Source organism: Centroberyx affinis, unplaced genomic scaffold, assembly GCF_046629955.1.
Source record: "Centroberyx affinis isolate AG114_WGS23_722 - 3 ecotype Tasmania unplaced genomic scaffold, CSIRO-AGI_Caff_v1 ptg002373l_1, whole genome shotgun sequence".
Lineage (NCBI taxonomy): Eukaryota > Metazoa > Chordata > Actinopteri > Beryciformes > Berycidae > Centroberyx > Centroberyx affinis.
The window spans coordinates 353,368-376,082 of record NW_027280630.1 but is presented as its reverse complement, the minus strand read 5'-3'; the positions used below and the strand labels follow the sequence as shown (position 1 = coordinate 376,082).

The 22,715-nt window shown below is 42.5% G+C and overlaps 1 protein-coding gene across 1 annotated transcript in view; it reads right to left on the bottom strand.

Moving 5' to 3' along the window:
- LOC139656046 (disintegrin and metalloproteinase domain-containing protein 10) overlaps window positions 1-22,715 on the bottom strand; it is a 34,776-nt gene that overhangs the window by 352 nt on the left and 11,709 nt on the right. The window contains exons 6-14 of the mRNA XM_071533537.1: window positions 21,466-21,588; window positions 18,285-18,377; window positions 17,592-17,760; window positions 10,444-10,607; window positions 5,204-5,375; window positions 4,939-5,083; window positions 4,357-4,540; window positions 3,035-3,134; window positions 1,958-2,178 (exon numbers count right to left, since the gene is read on the bottom strand). Of these exons, the coding sequence (XP_071389638.1) occupies window positions 1,958-2,178; window positions 3,035-3,134; window positions 4,357-4,540; window positions 4,939-5,083; window positions 5,204-5,375; window positions 10,444-10,607; window positions 17,592-17,760; window positions 18,285-18,377; window positions 21,466-21,588 (1,371 nt within the window). The remainder of the gene's footprint in view (window positions 1-1,957; window positions 2,179-3,034; window positions 3,135-4,356; window positions 4,541-4,938; window positions 5,084-5,203; window positions 5,376-10,443; window positions 10,608-17,591; window positions 17,761-18,284; window positions 18,378-21,465; window positions 21,589-22,715) is intronic.

The following is a 22,715-nucleotide window of genomic DNA, read 5'->3' as shown; positions in this document are numbered from 1 at the left end:
ACACGCTTGTTTTCAACGAGGGATGCTAGTAATGCTAACAAATGTTTTTACGGTAGCTGGAACTTAGCTGGTGAAGACAAAATAAGACACTAAAATAATGAAAATGAAAAATTCCAAATTAAATAAACTAAGATTCAAATTGTCAAGGTCTAAACATCAATTGCATACACAGCCACTGCTATCCTTCTACAAGAATCACCCCCATATGTACTGTTATTCTCAAAGCACTTATTATCTGTACCATAAATAAGTTAATGGAGTGCATTCGGTTTTTTACAATGATGACAACCTAACCACTGTGTCACATACTTGGTTGAACCAGTGAACTTGCATTCCTATTCTACTGTGTTGTGGAAAAAGTCTTTGTTGCCACATCACAGCCATACGACCTTTACCTCAGCTCTAACAACCAACAGTAAACACATTTCATAAGGCCAAAGACAGACTATACTCAGCCTATACTGTTTATCAAAACACGGAAGATATACATTCAAGGTTCACACATTTTTACCATGACTATTCCATGACATGAAGTGCAATTTCCATCACCATTATTTGTTAGGATCTTTGAGGTAACGAGATCTACCAGCATTCAATACTTGACTGGTTGAAAAAGAGATTGTGAAACAAAAACACCCTGCCCCTCCTCTACAATACAAATCCATTACAATTCGAAAACATTTTGGATTTTTCCTAACAGTTTGCCTAACTCTCCAGGGCTGGAAATGCAATTTTAGGAGCGTAGCAGCCCTGTAGGAGCCCTGTACATTAGGAGATGAGTCAGCTATATAGGTAAGGTCAACGAAAGGGGCAGAGCGGTTAATCTGGCCTCCTGAAGTGAGGGGTCTTTGTTTCTGTCTGTGAGTAAAACGGATGGCTGACACATGCAGCTCCTCTAAAACCCAAGTGGACATTCCTGATTCTCCGTGCTCTCCATGCGAAACAAAATCTCAAAGCCAACTGAGACTGGAACATCTAAGACAGCTGAACATCAAAACAGGAAGCTTACCAAACACACTGAGGATGCAACATCTGCCGCCTCCTAGCAATGATGCCATCCTCACCTCTAGAGTAAGGTAATCTAAACTCGTCTGTCATTTCGCCTGCATGTCAGAAATGCTGTTTGTTGCATGACTTTGTTAACCTGGCAGGCAACCTCTGGCCTGACCTGATGGCCAGAAAAACAACGATCACATCATTCTACATTTCAAGGAGCTTAAGTCACGAGGTCCAACCTTAGGTGTAGCTACAAATCTATAAATTTACTATATACCTTTGGAGACATGAGTGAGGATGTCTAAGCTGATGAGATATATAGATGATTAGTGATATATATGTTTCATAAATATTTTAGCCCATATCTTTTATTTTGTTCACATCTATCAAATTATCATGAGATGAAAAAAGGCTAAGCAGGTCTATGGTATGTGGCACTAGTTAGAGGATATCAAACGTAGCATCACGTTAGCTCAGGCAGGAGATGGAAGTCATGCATGCCGCATCAGCTGATCATCAGCTGATCCAAACAAACACCAATCACATCCAATGTGTCAATCTTGGCTGTCCATTTAGGCTGTCAGCTCCTCATTCATCCCTGCGGTTCGTACACTACTGTGACTGGCTGTGCTGCTTTGTCCCTCCACCACAACAGCCTCCTCCTGTTTGGTTCCTTGTTAATCAATATACTTCCTATGGTATGTTTCTGTAGGCTTGTCTATAGAGCAGAACCTGTACGGCCAAATACAACTGTATGACCATTTGTGCAATGAATCCTTATAACTTCACGACCACAGTGTTCCTGCTGAACTATGGACAAACACTTATTCCTAGAACAGGACTTGAAGCTCGGGGCCCAATGTTATGAGGACCACGATGACAATAAGTCGTTATCATGACATCCTCCATCATTTCTTTCATGCTGAATGTGTTACTGAAGTAATCAAAGCAAAGCAGAGACCTTCATCCACTCTGCCAGGTCATCAAATTCATCCAGTTTCAGGAAGGAGTTCTTCAGCCTGGCGATGGGTCCGTCTGCATCAAGCAGCCGACAGACCTGCAGTTTGTCACAGTATCCCCGGTTCCCGGAGCAGGGCGCCCCGGCCACCAGGGGAACCCGCTTCCTCTGGAACTGGAGGGACAGCACCGAGGAGGTGGTGCTGGCACACGTCTCAGGCTTCGCTGTGCAGACAGAGGGAACATTTTATTTGTTAACAGACCATGTTTGTATCACATATATATCCTATGGTCAACTGGTTAAATTGCAAAGTCGCATTGTCACGATAAAACAATATTAAAAATTCAGAATAACAAGAAGAAGAAGAAGAAGGAGATGAAGAAGAAGAAGTCAGATTGGAATAGAAAGAGCTGCAGTTTGGCTCTTGACACCGGACGGCAGCAGTCAGTGCAAAATTCAAAGGAGATAAAACAACTGAAAATATGGCAACAGTGTCAGACAGTCCACCATGTCTAGAACTGGATCCCAGTCCACCTAAACTTTTTGACAAAACTGGTGCCAAGAGCAAAATTTGGAGCTTACAGAGTTTCAACTTTCGCTTACAGAGCCAACAAAGACGAACACCAAGCCGACACAGCAAAACTCCTGTGCAAAGGTTGCTTCAAAGCTGTCCAAGTCAAGTGTGGTAGCACATTGATTGCCATTGTATCATAGTAGTATTGATTTTTTACTTTTTAAACTTAGTGTTGGTATTGAAGTCAAAATTGTGGTATTGTAGCCAAGCATGTCCACTTTTGGGAATTTGATCGGCCATTTCTTCAGTTTTTTTTTTTTTTATAATTCATTTAATTTAATTAATTCATACTCATATTCCACATAATTCACATTCCTTTCAAAATCTGATATTCAGAGCTCCTTAACAAAACACCATATCATGTCAGATGGCCTCTCACGCTAATATCTAATGGAAAAGAATAATGTACGAGGGTAACCTCCGTGCAAATTGACACAGGCTGATGTGTTCTGACCCAACTGTAAACACATTCCTCAGGAGTAGAGGAGGCATGGGCCTGCGGTTACCGGGCTGCTGGCAGCACATGTGGCATTTCTCCTTCATGGAGTCTCCTGGACAGTCACACTGCTCCAAGCCGTATTTCACACACAGGGACTCGGCACAGGACTGCGGAGAAAATGAGAGAGACGGGGTGAGGATGAAGGGGGAGGATGAAGAGTTGGAGAGAAAATTAAGAGATTACAATTAGGACAGGTTGAGGGGGAAAATGATGCAGAAGCAGAAAAGGGTAAAAGAGCAAGAGAAACATGTGAAAGTTCCTCTACTGGTACAGAACAACCCTTTTTGCTGAATTATGAAACTCTACCATTGTTTGTTGGATTTTTTAGATTGCCACATTCCCGCAACCCCCCCAAAAAGCATTTTCCAGGTATTGCATTCCATGTTCCTGAGAGGTCATCAGAGTTTAAGTCCTACCCTGGCTCTTATATATGAGAATTTACTCCCTCCCTTCGCACCTCTGGAGTGCAATACATTTGGAATGTATGTATGAAGATGTTGAGCAACGTTCATAGCAGGAGTGAATTCCTCCCTCCTCCAGTCCAGAGAACACTTTATCATCAGAACAGATTAAATAATCATGGAAATCTGGTCAAGATGTAGCTCGAGAGGGGGGAAGAGAATCCATTAAACCTCGATACTGTTGGCTCATGATCACCTTGATTTGATCAACCCCATGCTTAGCAATGCTGTGATGTAATGGTGGGTTTCGCTCATAACTATTGGACCGTGAAGCATCTGACTGAATCTAGAAAGAGCCTGAGGTAGATTTTCAACTTCACCCTTCACCCAATTACATAAACTGGAACCACTTAATGTGGCACATAATTAGTTTGCTAAGAAATAAAAGCCAACATTTTTGAAGCAACGAGAACAACAACAAAAAAATGAGAAGATGCTTGTTGGCTAAATTCTTCTTATTCTTCTTCTTCATTCTTCTTCTTCTTCTTCTTCTCCTTCTTCTTCTTCATCCTCTTCTTCTTCTAAATGTGTTGAGAGTCCGACCACCACAACCAAACACTCACTTTCTAGTTTCAAACACTGCTCTAGTGATACAGTTTCCCCCCTAGAATGCTATATTTATGCAGTATTAAAGCTATATAATTTTTTGACATTTCAGCAGTGCAAATTTCCTTCCTAAAACTACATAGGGCAGCCATACTTTTACAAACACTAATAGTTTTTTTTTGTTCTTTTTTCAAAACGTGGTGGTCTAAATTAGATCTGATAACGGCTTTGCAACATCACTGTACACAATGTCTCTGTTGGGCAATGGAGTTCAAACATGTTGAGCCACACACTGCTGGTTTGGTGGCTTTGGCTGCCTCACCCCGTTGAGGCAGACCCGGGTGCCACTGCTGCAGACGGTGAGGTTCTCCTTGGGGCTCGGGTCGGGACAGAAGGAGGAGAGGCCCGAACACACACTCTCTCTCTGGCAGTCCGTCTCCTCGTCACAGCTCTCCCCCGCCAGCTTAAACACACAGCCCTGACCACAGCACAGGCCCTGACTGGGACTGAGGGATGGAGGGGTGAAAACACACACACACACACACACACACACACACACACACACACACACAATACATGCAGAGTCAGGCAGAGATATACACATGCAGACATATGCACGTACACATGCAGCCAGAGAGATACATAGACAAACCTAGGAGAGGTAAACAAACAAAATAGTTTAGATCAGAAACAGCTTCATAACATTGTGGTGAGCTGTTCTAATTAATTTTCATCCACACCCACAAAACTTCAGTATCAAAATGAAAACAATGCCAACATAAACCTCGCAGCTGGTCGGTGAGAGCAGATGTACAGCACCTTAGCCTACTCCTAACTTTAAAACTGGGACGCTTTCATCGCCATGCACGCTCTGATGCTCTGTGTATGTTTACGTTTGCAGTACCTGCAGACTTTACCAGGCTTCAAGTGACACTGGACTCCTACAGGTTCATTAGCGCTGAAGCAGCAGAGGTCTTTGTCGTTGTGACCGATATCACACTCCTCCCCTTCCTCCACAATCTGGTTTCCACAGATGGGCTGATCACTGACTGGCGAAAAAGAATAGACGCTAAGTGACGAACAGCCACTGTAAATATTTTGCCTGCGGCTGTTCATGGCCCAGAAACAGCAACATGAAGGTGGATGTGTGCAGGTCAACTCTCCCTCACCCAAAAAGCAGTCATCCTTCTTCAGCCTGAGGATCTTGCTGATGTGTTTAATGCTGCAGGGGGAGAACTTGTCGTTGTTCTCACGCACCTCGTCTGTGGCGTGAGGGAACATCAGGTACCTGCCTTTACCTCCGTTGGAACCAAGGTTCCCACAGTTGGAGCCCTCGTCGTGCTGGAACAGAGACAAAATACCAGAAATGAACACTCTGAGTAGGCATTTCTCTGGATAACAGAGAAAATAAGTAAATGAAAACCAGCTTCACACTGAGTAGTGGAAATAAAACTGTTTATTGGACATTTCCATTCAAAGTACCTTGTTGTATTCATGTGGAGTGAGGTTGGGAAAACAAATAATCTAACCCACATTGAAATAAAACAGGTTATCCCCCTCCTAATCACAGACTTGGGGAATTAACTATCTTTATTGCTGAGTTTCATTGGCTTGCTGAACTTGGTTATAGGTCATCCCAGTCAGTGAAAACGCTGTGCCACTGATGTCTTCACAGGCTCATTAACTTTTAGGTAGCAAGAGCCCTTTGATAAAAAATAAATGCCTACTGAACAGGCAAAAGGCATGTTGTACCCTGACTATTAAGTAAGTTATCTTTGGGGAACACTTTATATGGTACAATGTTAATACTCAGCTATCAGGTGACAAAAAGCAAATGTTCAACAAAGTGTCACTTGCCTATTTGTTGCATCTCTATATATTGTGTAACCCTAACCATGACCTTAGCCTAACCCCAACCCTAACCCTAATCCAGACATTGAATTTTCACATTTTTGAGTATCACCTGAAATAACTGAAAAGTAGATGTTTTAGTGAAACATTATAGTCACCTGATAGTGAGTTGAGTGTCAGGTTTGAGCATGCCCAAATAAAAGTGTAACATATCTTTGTTATTATTTTGAAATTTAAAAACGTAGCTCTTTGGCAATCAAAAGTTTTCATTAGAAACGGATGCCCCTGGAACAGCAAGAGGAATGTTGTGTTCCAGCCGTAGATGTAGATGGGACACCAAGGACAGAACAGATAACTCCCCCCGCCTGGTCAGGGAGGGGTTTGCCAAATGTCCTGGTACAGCTATTCTCTGGATGTCTACTCTCTATTTCATGGCACAAGCTTGAAATTAGTTTGGACACATGCAGGAGGAACACATGTTTTATATAAAGACTGCAAAGCAATGGATTTAAATAATTCGGCTACTAATGCTTAAACTTGGCTAAAGTTTGGGGAAACTAGTTCACTGACTGAACTGTGTCCCACAGACTGTGACTTCATTAGAATATTGAATTTATTAGCATCAGCTTATCAGCATCTTTTAGGCTCTCGGGCCATGGTGTAGGGTTAGGGTTAGGGTTAGGTACAGGTTTAGGTTTGGGTTTAGTTTTAGGTTTAGGTTGGACACGGCCTGGGTCTGTTGGGGAATTCTCCACCTTTGGATTTTAATCTATTGTCCCCTGGTCAAAATAGTTTCTTTCTGAATGAGATTTCAAAATGTTTCAAAATCAGCTCAAAATTGGGTGAAATTCTTGGAATATTTTAAAATGCACCACCCTCCTCACTGTGCAAGTGTAAGCTCTGCAACCACTGCAAGCTAGATATTTATGTTTGAGAAGCTATTGATTTTGGATACTGCCAAAATCACTACTCAGACTTGGCTTGGTGAGCTTGGCTATTTCAGTATCAGACGGCTCCATTTAGATTCAGCAATACTACGCAGTGGACTGCATTCTGAATTTGACTCAACACTCCATGGGTTCTCCAAGTTTGCTAGGTTGACACCCGATGCCATTCCTTCAAACAACTCAAATAAGCAACTATCTGCAAGAAACCACCGCCATTTATTCACAGTTAATATTAGCTTTCCTACGCTAGAGTCTCGTATGCTAGCATCTGTCCAACACTTACAACACTGTTTACTTTTTGCATGTGTGGTGACCTGTGTGTGAATGTGCGATTGGCAGTCAACTTGTCATGTTTGAAAAAACTTAAACTAAACTGAAAAACTGCATGGCCCTCAAGCTATAAAAGCTGTTTTTCTTAGTTCCTGAAAAGTTGACATTTTGGAGATATGAGGTTTTCACGTGACAACAGAGATATGAAAGAGTTACTGATCACCTATAACCAGAAAGATAAAGATGCGAGAGCTGCCTATTTTGATAACTTATTCACCATGAATCAACATAACCCCAGGTACCTGTTTAGTATTGACAGGCTTGCAAGTCCTGTCCCCCCCAGCTGTTCCTGTCTTTTCAAGTTCGTGGCATGTAGTTAGCCCCCAGGGACGCCACAGTACCATGTTTTTAGCAGCATTTGGTTTGACTTTTGTATGCATGTTGTTGTCTCATCGCAGTTGAGACATTTAATTCTGACATGGACAGAATCAACATGTTACATACAAGTGTCTTGTTGGGCATGATGATCAGATGATTTTTTACCTTGGTCAGCCTTGGTTTACCTCGTTCAACATCGTCAGAGAGAAAGAGGCTAGTCTGGTGTGACCCAGACAAGGTCCAACTTTTTTCCCTTTTAGAATAACAACAAATAAATAGGATATATTATACATTATAAGACTGTGATCTGAAACCGTTGGATGCCACTTTGCTTCCTGAACCTTACCCTAAAAAAAAATCACTTTTGCAACAGTTTGGCAGACAGATAGTATTCAGTAAGATTAGCAGTGGCTTTGTTTAGTCCTATAGCAGATGTGGCAGACAAGACCCGTTCAAAAACACGGGTGAATATCGGCATTGCTATGTTTAATTGCAGTTTGCCTGCATTTGCCATCTGCTTCTTCAACATGTGTGGTGGGAAGCTGGTAACCTCAGCCTCAGGCTAGATGCCTTTTCAAGATAGACAGCTCATCAAGATGAGAGACAAGTGTTGGGAGTAGCACTGCATAGCTGCCTCAAGGCAAAATGGTGCATATTGTAGCTTTAAGACACACCTTTTTTGTCAGGCATTCTCTTACAGTAATCTGATGTTGTGTCTTGTGTGCTGTCTTAAGTAATGGGTGTATTTTGTGTGTGTCTATTTATCTGTTTTATGTTTGTTTTAAAATCTAAAGCATTTTGTGATTGTATGTCTACAAAGGTAGGTGTACAAGTAAAGTTTACTTACTTTCTAATATTGCCGCTACTTTTGCTAATACTAATACTATCTTTAATATTAATACTAAAACTAAAACCAAGATTGATACTAATACTCATACTAATAGCAAGAACTAGAACATGAACTAAAAAGAAGAAGAATGAGGATAAGAAGAGGAGGAAGTCCATTTCTATGTATTTCAGTCTATTTATTTTGCCTGTTTGCTTTTATTGTTTTTATTCTATGTGCTTTTGCTTGCTTGCTTTTATTGTTTTTATCATTTGTTTCTTGTGCTTTTGCCTATGTACTCTGTAAAGCACTTTGGGTTGCCTTTGGGTATGAAATGTGCTATATAAATAAATTTGCCTTGCCTTGCCTTGCCTTATCTTCGTCCTGAGCGCCAAACTAATCCATAGCACGTAGTTGCCAAAGCCATTGTATCGATATATGGGTGCAAGGGGAACTAGGCCAAAGGCTAAAGCACCTCTTTACCCAGCAGTCACCCTCCATCCACCCTCCTCTTTCCTTCACTATCCCTCGCGTAAATCTCAGGTGAAGCCAGTGCTCTGATCTCTACACCCCGTCCGGCCTGGAAACAATGAGACATGCCTGCCACTGGAGCCAGGATACCGAGCCGGAGCGAGAGAACTTAGTTTAATTTATAAAGAGCCCAGACACTGACATAGCAGAACTAATCTGCCCAGGAACGCCTCAGAAGAGTCCTTGGTCCATGGAAGTGTGAATAGCAGAGTGAAGGTCGAGAAGGGAGGGAGGGGGTCTGGCATTTGGGGCAGTGGGAGAAAGGCTGCAGGTGTTAGCAGCTGCTAGATGTGGAGGAAAGTTTGCGTGGTGGGAACGTGTGTGCCTGCACATGCAATTGCGTGTACACACATGCTGTGTTAATGTGAGAGTGGGGATTGCCTATGGAGATAAGCAAAAAATAACTATGGACAGAGAGAGGGAGAGAGAGAGAGAGAGAGAGAGAGAGAGAGAGAGAGAGAGAGATGGGGCCTCCTCTTCCCTTTTTACTTGAATGAGGCTGAGCCAAGGGTCCCTATAAAACACACTAGTCAATAAAGGCCAAGGTCTATAATGCCCATGGAAGTGAATCATTCACTGATAATTTTCTACCGTGCAATGCAAACAGCCCTGTATGCCTTGTGGGAATATGTGGAGTAAACCAAAGCACTCGATCATGGAGATTGGTCATACTGTATTGTCATTCAGTGCACACTCCACACTGTTTGGCTACTGACCATGGTCTTATCTTAGACAAGAGTGTGTGTGTGTGTGTGTGTGTGTGTGTGTGTGTGTGTGTGTGTGTGTGTGTGTGTGTGTGTAGCAGTCTACATACAGCACAGTGGGTGGTAATGTTTGAATTCCTGACGAAAAGGGCAGCAGTGCCAAAAGGGATTCAGATGGGATTCAAGGGATTCAGATTAACCCATAGGCCTGCAGCAGCAAGTAGAGCGTGATAACAAGAAAACCTGTCATTTGAAATATATCTACAGGATGAAATCAGAAAATCCACAAAAGGGCAGTTGAGTTTGGCATTTTAACTCTGTCACTACATTATTAGTATTATATATAAAGAAAACTGCAATCAATATGTAATAGCTTCAAAAGTTGAATACATTAGTAAACATTTTGCAAGAGGGTTGAATATTTGTTTTTGAGAATTCAGTCTTAATTTTGTTGAAGACCATGACCTGCTTTTCTAAAACTTCACATTATGGGGGCGAAGGTCTAGAATAACCTTTCAGATTTTCTGTGGTGCGTAATGTAATTTAGGAAGTAAACTGGTCCAACATCACAACTACTATTCTAGGGCACTTCATGAAAACAGACACTGTACAGCAGTTTAGCACCATAGTGTATCATAGACTGTGTAGTCTGTAGTATGCAGTGTAGCACAGTGAGTGTACAAAATATCAGGAACAACTGCTCTTTCAACAAAATAGTAAATCCATGTAAAAGCTATGATCCCTTATTGATTTTACTTACAACTAAAGGGGGATTTTTAAGTCTTGAGAAACTTGAAAAATGGATTGTGCAAAAGGGGGAACAATTCAATATCAGAAAGGTGTTCCTAGTGTTTTGTATACTCAGTGTAGACTAGGTGTTGACCATCAGGATGGCTACTGACCGGAGATCCCAGGCTGTGCCCCAGTTCATGGGCCAGGGTCAGCTGGACGTGTCGAGGTGCCAGGAACTGTCCGTAGTTCTGAACTGTGACCAGACCTGTATTCAGGCTGGAGTTACGGCCATTACGTAAGGTAGTGTGCTGCGAACAAACTCCTCCCCAGTTACCTGAAGAACACAGAGATGAGAGGACAAGCATGTAGAAGCTGGCAGGATTGGTGTTGCATTTTCCAAGGGCTGCTAAGACCATTCATATGAATACATATATGAATATAAATGGGTTACTTGGAATAAGTCAGGTCCTACAAATGACACTGCAATAAAATATTGATGATACAACAATGCAAAAAGAAAGGCTTATATACTCAGTAATGTTCTTTGACTGTGTGTGTAAATGTGTGACAGCTGGACCATACTGTATATTTTACATTTACAGTTGGAATTGCAATGCAAGAGTGAGGTAAGAACAATGGTTTTGACATTGAATGGCATGCATGACAGCTCATAAATATATTATGATTGTGTATTATACGCATACTGTAATAACTGCGTAGATAATGCAGAGTCCACAAGTCCACTGGAAGGGAACCCGCAGACCCAAAGTAAATATACCCACTACTCACTTTGCATTCTGGTTGCATAACTGACCTTGAGCTACTGGAAATACCTTAAACCAACAGTGATGCTTTTAGCTAGGGCAGCTTTATCGACCCCTGCGGCCCCTTGGCTGGGAGGTGCGGACAGACAGACCTACAGACCTGCTGAGTCCCCCCTGCAGCACATCAAAGCCCCTTTGGCTTCCAATGGTCTCCTATGCTTTTGGGTTTACATAATGCCCCTGAAAGCAATTGCAACCAGCTGGCCACATTCACATGGAAGGACGGCGGAGCTGTGACATCATCTTTCAGCTAGCCAGCCAGAAAGCTAGCTTCAGAGAAACCAGTCTTATTGGTCAAGCGGAGCTCCTATGATATGGTGCTTTGGGATGTTTTACATGGACAAACTATCTTTTATATCACCTGCTCGTGGATTAGTGTATGCCAGTATGGTCCTTGTCCCAAGACTTGACCTCAATTAGTTCTAAGAAACTATCTCTGAAAGGCTCAGGTAATGAAACAGACAAGTTGCTTTGTGACCTCTCATGCTGACTTAAACAGGGTCAATCCTACTTACTGCACCGCACATACTGGCCAAAAAGAAATGGATACTGAATCCAGAAAGAAGTTGACCTATCTCTAATCTAAGACCAAAGGATTTCTCAATTTACTATCCAACATCTTCTTATCTTCATCCACATTCATCTTTGGTCGTCCCTATCCATCCTCTTCCTTCTCCACCACCTTTTCCTCATCCCTCATCACCACCACCAAGTCGATCGATCAGCTACCGTGGGAGCAATGACCATGTGTCAAATCCTCCCTCTCCATTGGTTCCCTCCCCATGTGTGCCCATGTCTGGTTCAGGTTGGAGGCCTCAGCAGTTCCCATGCTGTCATGTGAGTTTTATGTAACAACTCTTACACAATGAGGTCAGCAGGACCAATCAGCAGTCTAGGTATTTTTGGGGGTGAAGCGTGAGGTGGATGTCTGGTAAGGATATCGGGGGCCCGTTTCAGAGAAATCTGGGTTGACTGAGTGACACACAGCACTGTGTGGGCCTCTGGATCTCCTACCGGCATGTTTTTGTTACACAGGGGGCGTAAGTGTGACGTCTAGCCACAGTGAGGGACACTTAGAGGTCGAAAATCAAAAACAAACAGCCCCTATCTGTCCCGTAGTAGAAACAGTATGTAGGGGTAAGGAGCAAAGACAAGACCGACTCCTGGCTGTTAATGACGGTACAATAATCTGAGACTATTTCATCTCTTTGGTATTTGACATCACATGATGGCTTTGGCCGGTAATAAGGAAGTTTTTCAGAGATTTTCAGGCTTTTGAGGAGATGATAGGGGAAAATGAGAGGGATCGCCATCAAAAACACTCCTCACTGCTTGGGTGAGCAAAGCCAGGCCAAACACGGGGGGTTTCATGTCCAGAAGCTGCCAGGCAAGATTCACCCAGCCAAATTAATCAAGAATTCTGAATGCGTCACTACAGCACTCCCCGCTTTTGACCTAAAATGGCCCCCCTGATGGGCCATTCAAGGAGCTGGGTTTCCTAGAAAGAGCATTACTTTGGAGGCTGTGCTGTGTGCTCCAGCCAAGCTGTGGTTTTTGGCGCAGCTAGCTGAGAGGGGCTGTGTTTTTGTCCCCTCCTCCTCTTCGTCTTCGCCACAGAAAGGAGCCCTAATGAAAGACTCCTATTATTAGCCCGCTGGATAAACACTGTCCGTAGATACAGACACTCTTCCAGATCAGTTACACCTACTGCACACTCGCCATCAGGGGCAAACATGCACACACAGACTGTATGTGCATTAGCAAATGCATGCATGCACATATCTATATACACAGACACAGTAACATCCACTTCAAAAAACATATGCGTATATCAACTCACATCGTCATAGACAACAGGCACTCCGCTCATTCATGGAGCACACACACATACACGTATAAACACTTTCTCACACGGTTTCACACGAACAAACAAACAATAGCAAAGGGGCGGATACCCTTGGATAAACATGTGGTGAGAGGTGGAGCGTTGTAGACAATAACACCTTTTACAACAACAACAGACTTAGCAGACTTATCAAACGCTCTGACTGCTAACAGCACTGGCCAAGTCGTAAATAACTTGTGGATGTTGGAATGATGGTGATCCATATGCACTGTGTCTGTACCAGAAGTGACACAGTACTGGAATATTTTACTCAAGAAGAAATACTGCTACGTAGCTAAATTTAACCCATGCCAAAGTATTTGTTTACAATACTCAGGTAAAAGGAAAAAACTCACTAGAAACATTCAAGTACTTTGTTACTTAGATTTTACCAATAAGATTTTGTGCACGTTTCAAAATTGTACTACCAAAAATTCATTGATTATTCATGTAGGCATGACCCATAAAAACAATTTGAATTTGAGTGGTACCATTTATGAGAGATAGAGTCAAGAATTACTGTAACACAATATTTCACTGTAATCACAGGTGTCTAAAGATAAAACTTACTCAAGTAGAAAAAGCAATAAATACTTAAATATGACAAGTCAAAGTACAGTTAAGTACAGTAACTAGTGTCTTGATAACTTGTCACTTTTCATATCAGGCTTTGTCTCCTCAGAGCTTATTAACCGCCTTCACAATGCAAACTGGAATCGGATTTCTTCACTATAATGTGAAACCAATTTGACCTTTTCTTTTCTGCCTCAACAAGAAAAGAACGCACAAAATCAGATTTTATCTGTCTGTAAAGCATCATAAATTTCAAATCTACGTCCGGTGGTGAAAATGACTTGAAGCAGCGCTGTACTGTAGAGAGGGACAAGGAAGCATGTTTTGGTCCTGAGCTGCCCACTTGGGTCTTTTTTTGTGTCTGTTTGGCCAGCATCGATATATATTAGATCTGGGCCACATGGTGAGGAGTGACAGGTTGAGCAGCAGTGTTGGCAGCGACGATGAAGCAGTTAAGCATGTTTTGCTCTGGAGGATCAGATCAGGCCAGAGATTGTTGATGCTCCTCCAGCTCCCTTCACTATCACTATGGACACCCTTCCTTTCCAGAGGGCTCTTTGTCAACAGAGGGACAACTGGAGTGTATGTGTGTGCGGTGTGTGTGTATGTACGGTATGTGTGCACGCATGTGTTTGTATTCCTGGGGATGCATTATGGTGACAGCATGTTTTGATGTTCTGGTCTGTAGTAAAAAAAAAACAAAAAAAAACCTTCCTTGGCCCCCTCACTTCAATGCTTAGATCCCCTGAGAATTTTATGGCGGTTTTTAAAAAGGTTTCTGCTGTCAATACAATTGTGGGTTTGCTCTGAATAATTTTGTTTCCATGGGTCTCAAGCTATATGCTTTCCAGAGTGGATTTACCAACATGATATTTACATAGATAGTTTTGGTTTCTTGATGCATCAGACATTCATCGTATGTAAATAAACATTTTTTAGGAAATATATTTGTGGTTGTGCTGCTGGCATTCCATACATCACGAATACTCGGACAAAGGCACGAAAGAAAAAAGCTAAAAAAGAAAAGAAAAAAGAAAAGCCCTCAACAACAAACACATTGTCTGGTCTGGAAAATTACTATCCGTGTCTCTGCAATCAGTTCGCTGCACAGGAGAAGGAGGAATTTTACTGGCGTGAAAGCTTGAGTGGCAGCGGAGGTTTTGGGCCCCCAACCCCCATCCTCCACTGACGGAGAGAGAGACGTATGAACACACAATTGGAGAGGTCAGAGGAGTAGACCTGAGTGACTTATGGGGGTAGTGTGAGTGTGTCTATATGTGTGTATGTGTGCACCCAGTAGGGGCATCAGGGTCTTAGAGTTTATGGTCCCATGGTGAAAGGCCTCCCATTACCCAACCACACTAATAAAGTTGTGGAACTGGGTTATGGTGATACTGGAGTTGAGCGTATCTCTTCCTCAGGGTCAAACATTACCAACATTTAACATTCTGCTCATTCTTTGGGGTTGTCACACGGATTATAGCTGCGGCAAAGTCGCAGCAATGTCACTGATACTAAGAACCCACAGTGTGTGTGTGTGTGTGTGTGTTTGTGTCTGTGTTTGTGTGTGTGCTCCTCACGTGAGATATCACCATGGTGACCATGTCGTGGAATGCAGTCACCCACCCTCACTCAAAGACGTCTGGGAGTGGTGCGTGTGTGTGCGTCTGTGTGTGTGTGTGTGTGTGTGTGTGTGTGTGTGAGTGTCAAAGGTTCATTACTCTCTGATCACATGTCATCATGGTGGTCTGCTCTCACGCCCCTCAGTTTAGCCAATCAGAAGTTGTGAATGAGACAATGTGATGGAGACAAGCAGGAAGAACCTCCCATGACGGAAACTACTACAATTCCCATAAACACACACACACACACAACTCAACCCCCACTTCCTCCAAAACAACAATAACACCACAGAGGGAGCTTTGTCACCAGACCTGTGAGACTTCGCTGACATTAAGAAGTGTCACATTGTCTGTCGTTGGCTGTTTCGTATTAGTTCACTTCTTGTAGCTTTAGTGCTTAAGCATGTGCATGTGTGCTGTGTTTAGGTGTGAAAAAGATGTTTGGTTCAAACATCATGTCCTAAGTATATGATGGTTTCATTACAAAACACAAATAAATCATAACTCAAACATTTCAAACATTCATACACATAGATACATTCTCTAAAAAGGTATCTACTTTATGAGCAAATGTCAGCTAATAATGATAGCTAACAAGTTCAATAATATTGCATAGTGAGTTTCACTGACATTTTGTGACAGCAGGTGTCACTTTTCTCAAAAGGTGAAGATCTAATTGTTCAATGAAACTAATGATTTCAGCTGAACCAGAGGAGATCAGAGAATAGAAAGCTTTACATTCAAATCACTGAGGAATGTTAATTGTGGAGTTCACTCGCGCTTGGCTTTTGGCCTCTCAAGCCAAAACATCGACTGTATAAGAGGTCTGAAGTGAGAGCTATACAACAACTGCTGCAGCTCTGTGGTTCTTTCGACCAAGGAAACCGAGGGAAGCTTGAATGCATTCGTAACAGTTTGTACACTTTTTGCAACTCCTTTGTTGACGGTACCAATGAACCAAAGAGAGCTAGAATGCATTTGCACCAGTTTGCACACCTGCTGTATGTTCACTTCATCTGCTTTATGCTCATTCATTTCAACTTTTCTTTGACCCCTTTCTTTTTATCATGCACCTCAATACAGCTAAATTCAAGCCGATTCTACACATTCCTTCTCCCCTGGTTCGCCTCCTTTCTGTGTTCTGAAGGTCAAATATTCACGCTGACTTGGAAACTGTGTGTGTGTGGGAGTGTTGAAAGTGGCCTCTGGCCATATTGTGTTATATCAAGGCCAGGGAGTCCTGGGAGCCACAGAAGGAGCCGTGCTTAGATAGATCAGCGGCTGCTATTCTCACAGAGATTCACGCAGAGAGGCAGGACAGAGCGGGAAAACATGCAAAAGGGATACAAACTCATCACCCACTCAGATTCCCTTCCAAATGACATTTTTTCACCAAACCCAATCTAAACATCTATTTCATGTTTTTGTTAGCCTGTCATGATTTTTTCTAAGACGACTTTGACATATTTGGCTGTCTCCACTGTCAAAAGCCTGTAGAATAACTATTGTCTGATTTGTTTTCTTATCTCATTGTAATTGTCCATGTCATCTTCCGTTTTGTCCATTGTTTTGTCCCGGCACCTATTGCACACTCAGCTGTCCTGGTGGGGGATTCCTGAATTAATTGGCCCGCCCAAGGTTTCTTCCATTTCTTTCCTTATAAGGTTTTTCTTGAGAGTTTTTCCTCATCTTCATTGAGGGTCTAAGGTTGGTGGTGCCGCGTAGGCAAGGCTATTTAGGCTAGGTAGGATTGTCTTCCCAACATGCTACTTAGTGTCTAGTGCTTTGTTTTGTTTCCTTGTGTTCTATTTTGGTGCATACTGTATTACGTCATTATGTTTTGTGATTGACTGTTGATTAGTTCGATCTAGGTAGGCTTGTTCTCTATAAAGTCCTTTCAGATGTCCTGTGTGATGAAGGACTATATAAATAAACTTGACTTGACTAGACAGTGTTAACTTTGTATTGTTACCAGGCATAAAGTAAGACTAGTAGCACTTGATGTTTATTTGAATGGGATAGTGTGTTTGTTTCCATGTTGTCAGTGTTGTTGGGATGGCGATGCTGTTCTGAGATCCTGTTACACTGCAAAGGTGTCTTTGTTTGGTGTGTGGGTGTGGACTAGGTCACATACCACATAATCAATTGGCCATGATGTTGTGAGTCTTAATATTGACCTGCTGTTGTATGTCATCCTCCCTTTTTTTCCTATTAAGAGTTCTAGCTTTCTCGTCACTTTCTGTATAATGAGGGAAACATTAAAATGAGCTTTAAAAAGTGTATTTGTGTTTATTTTTGGATGTGTGTGTGCATGCATGCAAGTGTGCGTGTGTGGTGTGCGAGCATGTATGTGGCTTTTTGCATGCGTGTATGCATTTTTGAACTGATTTTTTGTTGTTTTGAATGCATCTCACCAGCCTTGCCCTCCCAGGCGAGCCCCAGCACTCCGCTGTAGTCTCTGTTCGTGAGCAGGTAGGACAGACAGTAGTTGCCCCAGTTGCTCTCTGAGTACAGACTCAGCAGCTTCTCTGGCCCGATGAACGGACGCTGCAGAGGGTCTGTCTTATCCTCTTCAGTGACCACCTGGAGAGAGAGGGTGAGACAGACAGAGACAGACAGACTGTGACCTGCTGAGTCAAATATCTAAACAGACCTCCCTATCTCTGAGCTCATCATACGAGACCAGAATTACAAACTCTTCCCAAGCGGTGAGAAGCTTGCACATGTATTGTATTTCAATCATTTAAAGTAATTTTGGGACTGAGAGTCTGTCTCGGTGTGATTCTCACTGGCATGACATGTCTGTTCTGAGAAATACATTTCCACAGAAGACATATAGGCACCACCTGAGACTGGTGCATTATCCCCATTATCTCCATTATAGGCTCTTTACAGAAACTTCCATAGGGCCTTTTTCGTTCTATTCAGTCTAATGAGAAGAAAAGTGAAAGAACTCAAGGCAGTTTGTGAATCGTGAATTGAATATATCATGTTCAAGCTAGGATTACTAGTTGTATGGAGTTATCAGCGGCCTACATCTGAAGTAGTTAAATCTAGCTAAGCTTTGGGACAATCTGATAGTTGTTAAGAGTGCAGGGGGATCTTACACTGAGGGATTTGACTTTGAAGTTGATCAGCTTGATTCCATCAAAGTCCACCTTGTCGTAGATGTCGTTCACGGCTCGCATGTAAGAGGCAACCTGAGAGAGAAACACATTTATCATTTATTTTAACAGACAACAGCCTGATTTCATTGTCAACAACAACCTGTTAGGCATTTTGGTTCTGATAATCAGGTGCTAGGTGGGTGAGGTTGGCAACACAGGACAATATCATAAGTGGCAGAAAGTTTTGATAATCACAAGAAAGTATTTGGCAGTTAATTTAATATTTTTCCTGTGATTGACAGTCTGAACTTCCCTGATAAACCCCATCCACCTGCTGCCCCAAGCAGATTAAAAAAAAGGGCTACACATTATTTGCAAACACGCTTTGACCTAGGTCTGATCATAATTCTGCCAAGTCAGTTAATCTGTAAAGTTGCGTGGTGTTTTCAGTGTGGGTGGCACAGGCAGTCACACTTTCCAACGGGCACGTGCAAACCAGTCACATGTGAAGCTCTGAGTCTATAGAATCCTTTTCTACAGAAGGAGGCAGGAGGTGCTCATACAATACAGCCTGCTGGGACTTTCCATTGCGGTAAATATTGACACCTCGGAGGCCAGAGGCGCTCACTCGTGTCCAGTAAAAGCAGGTCACTGGTGATTGACACCAGCATTTTGTCTGTTTACACTCAAAGATCACATCACTTAAAATTGCTCGACCGGTGCAACAAAGAGCTGGCACACGACCAGGGAAAACATAAGTGTATCTGTTTCGGGTGGAAAGAATGTGAGTAGAGAGTGGTGGATGAGGAGAGGGATAGCAAGAGGAAGGCCAAGGTAAATAACAAGGCTTCCATAAATAAAAAAAACCCCAAAAAAACAAACATCTGAGGACAGACTGACTTAGTGATTGACTGACCTCGCTTTCACCACTAAGAAAAATCTTTAATTAAACCATTTCAGATCTGAGACAGATCTAACAGGTAAATAAATACATGTTTAAAAGAGGAAAAACACAAAAGATATGGCAAGTGCCTCCTTTAGAGACAAATTGAACCTGGATCAGATGCTGTGACTAAAGCCCATGTGAATGTAAATGAAATTAAATTAAATCAATTAAATTAAATAAGATTAAACAAGATTACAGATCTGTGCTCTTATCAATTTCCAATCACATACGGAATGCAATAACAAGTACTGGTTATTAGTTCTAATTTAGATACATTCTCTCTATTAACTTGCAAAAGCAATCATTGATGTTATGTCACTGGATTCCCATATCAGTATGTGGCTAAACTCAATATCAGGCTAGCACATCTAATGTGACCTCTGACCCCAATGGCAAAAGCATTGTTCAGTTTGGGTAAGTTTCAACACAGACAGACACCTAAATCACTGCCATGTTGCTTATTGCACTGAGGCAATGGAGGCATGCCAGCAGGCAGTCAGCTTTTAACCCAGTATGTCGGTCACACTTGAGTTCACCGCAGGTCAGCTGACATACACTAGGAGCTATAGAAAACATAAACAGTTGAAACCAGACATGCATGGTTTTTGATCAACTTTGAATCTGTGAAGTCTGTTTTGTGGCCCCATTTCATTGAAAGAATGGATTATGTGTCTTTTCTGAAAAGTGATCATGTGGATTTTCTCACATAAGCCCCTCCACAGTGGAGCTCAGAGGCAGGCAGTAATTTTGCTGTTCTAATAAGGTCAAAGGTCAAGGCCAGGGGACAGAAGGTTAAACATGTTTGCCATTTTAAATTTAATAAGCCAGTCCAGAGTTCACAGAGTCCACTAAATGCAAAAAAGGAGGTTGACTGAATCTTCAAATCAAGTTGTATCATTGAGACTATGTAGGTTTTATGAAAGGCCTCCATACAACCTACCCTGTAATAGACCTTGGCCTGGCAGCGGTAGTGGTGTTGCTACATATTGATGGCTGGAACAGGCTGTTGGGTCCAGTTTAGCAGCACAGGAGCAGCCAAACAACACTGGAGCTGGCTGGCTGCTGGTCTGGCAGCAGCCCTCACACCTGGCTCACAGCGTTGGCAGAGCGCCTGCTACCCGTACGCCACCATGTGCTCCGCGAGTGACAAGATTCGTGGCATCTTTCTCTAATCCTGCCATGCGCGATGCCATGACAGCTGAGTGTGTCTTTGGAGGGCTTGGCAGTTGGCCCCGAGGCTTTATTCAGCCCAGTAGCAGCAACAGTTTGCCCCTTTTATTAGAACTGCTGCGTGTATCAATAGTAATTAATGCACTGCCTCAAAACAAATTGTTTCCCCTTGGAGAGACATTCAGCGTTGGATAGCAAAAGGGAAACAGACGAAAGAAGGAAAAATAAATTGCTTAATCGAGTCATGTGACCAAAAGACTCGTTCTGACTCACAAAAAGCACTGCCTTAATAAGATAACATCAATATCACAGGGAAATTTGATAACAGATCAAAATGATATCACTAATCACAAACCATGTCAGTTCATCAGTGTAACAAACAGGCAAAGAATTAACCAATCTGACAAAGTGAATGAGAATTACTCCTAACATCCCGTAAACTTTGCTCTACCCAGGTGGACCCTCGCTGTACCCAGAATCCAGGACACCACATTCATGGACAGGTTTGTAAATAAAGCACGCAGGGCCGAGCCAACGGGCAAGGAAGTCCTGCCTTGTTTTGATGCTCCGGTATTACATAACGGTCCTGGATGTACCATTATGCCAGAAAGGTGTTCCAATGTACGCGGTGGGTCACTCTGGGACACTCTGGGCCTTGAAACATGGGGCAGCTCAGATACAACAGCAACCAAGTCTGACACCACCAAAGTGGCACCTCAATGGTTGGAGGACAGCAAGGAGGTATGTACAGGTTCTGTCCTTTTCTATATATATACTGGAAAATAGCCAGAGCTCTTGAAAACTGAGTGAGCTACGTCTTTATTCAACAGTCACAATGAATATGTTTTAGCTAAAATGGGTATGATCAGCATTCAAGTTTTTGAGCCTTTTGTACTTCACTCTGTTTTTCTATCATCCCTTCTCTATAATTATGCATCAATTCCAAGACTTAACATGAAATTATGGGTTTAACAAATTGCATGTGTCACATATAAAGTATCAGATCTGATCAAAATGTAATCCCAACGTATTATACATTAAAGACAATAAATTTGGGACACTCGCCTGAGCCACAACAGCCTCTACAGTCCTGAATTTCCTGTAGTACAGGTGGTCAGCATGGAGGTGGAGCAGGCAGCTGGTCTTTGATTCATCGATTGTTCTCCTGGAGCGGCTCACTGGCGCCTCCTGTGGATGAAGACACACAGATAACAACAAAGGTGAACATGAATGAATGAGTGAATTAAACGTTTTTCCAGATTATAGTCTACAGTAGAGATAGTCAGATGATAGAGGATGTGCTGCATAGGTGATGACACAGATTTGAACCACAATGTTGTGTTTACCCAGACTGCACCTCAGCCCTTGAACCTCTTCTCAGAATTATTACATAATTTGTCTTCATCTGGCAGCTGGAAACTCACATAGCCCTCCTGATACGTCCAATTAAGGACTGACATCCGATCAAAACATGACGTCAGGGAAATCTGGAGCTGGTTGTGTTTTCATATCAGAAAGTACTTAATATCAACAATAACATTTCGGCGTGTCACAAGGTGCATGGACATGTTTCCAAGTGGGAAAGAGGATGTGTGAGCGGCGGTGGAGACAAAACTTGGGACACTCCACTGGGAACAACATCTGTTTGAAGCATTTCGTGTCCTAAGAGGTGACCGAACACTGGAAATGATCTTAAGTGGCAGGTATGTTGTTAAACATGGAGCCACATGACTGTCCCCGGCACCCATTGTTGACAAGGGACGCTGGGACCGCCACCCAATCAGCCGTAGTTTAACAATAGATTGAGTATACATAGGGTAGATAGCTATGCAGATCTGGCAGACATCTATACCAGCTGTTTATTAAATCTTTATACAGTGCAGCCAAGTCGCCCCAATCGTCTGGCTGATTCTGACCTGCGATAGCTACTGTAACTGTATTTCAGGCCGAGAGTGAAAACTGTTATAAAGGTTATAAAGAAACAGCTCACTTTCAGCTTTCTTGTCACCATTCATCTTACACACCTTTTTTATGACAGTTTCTGTTAATAACATCCTGGTTGGAATTACGACCTGCAATTTATTCTTCATGACTCAACGGGCTAAATATAACACAAATGAGTGCACTCATAAATAAGGACAGATATAGCGGGTGAATTCCCTCCTAGAAAGGAGTTTGGAGCTAATTGGCCGTAAATGGTATTGCAGAGGAGGAAATTTTGAGAGAGAAGGGAAGGACAGAAAGTAGGGCAGCGTGTGTGTACGTGTTTGTGTGTGTCTGTGTGTGTCTGTGTGTGTGGGTGTGTGTGTATTCAG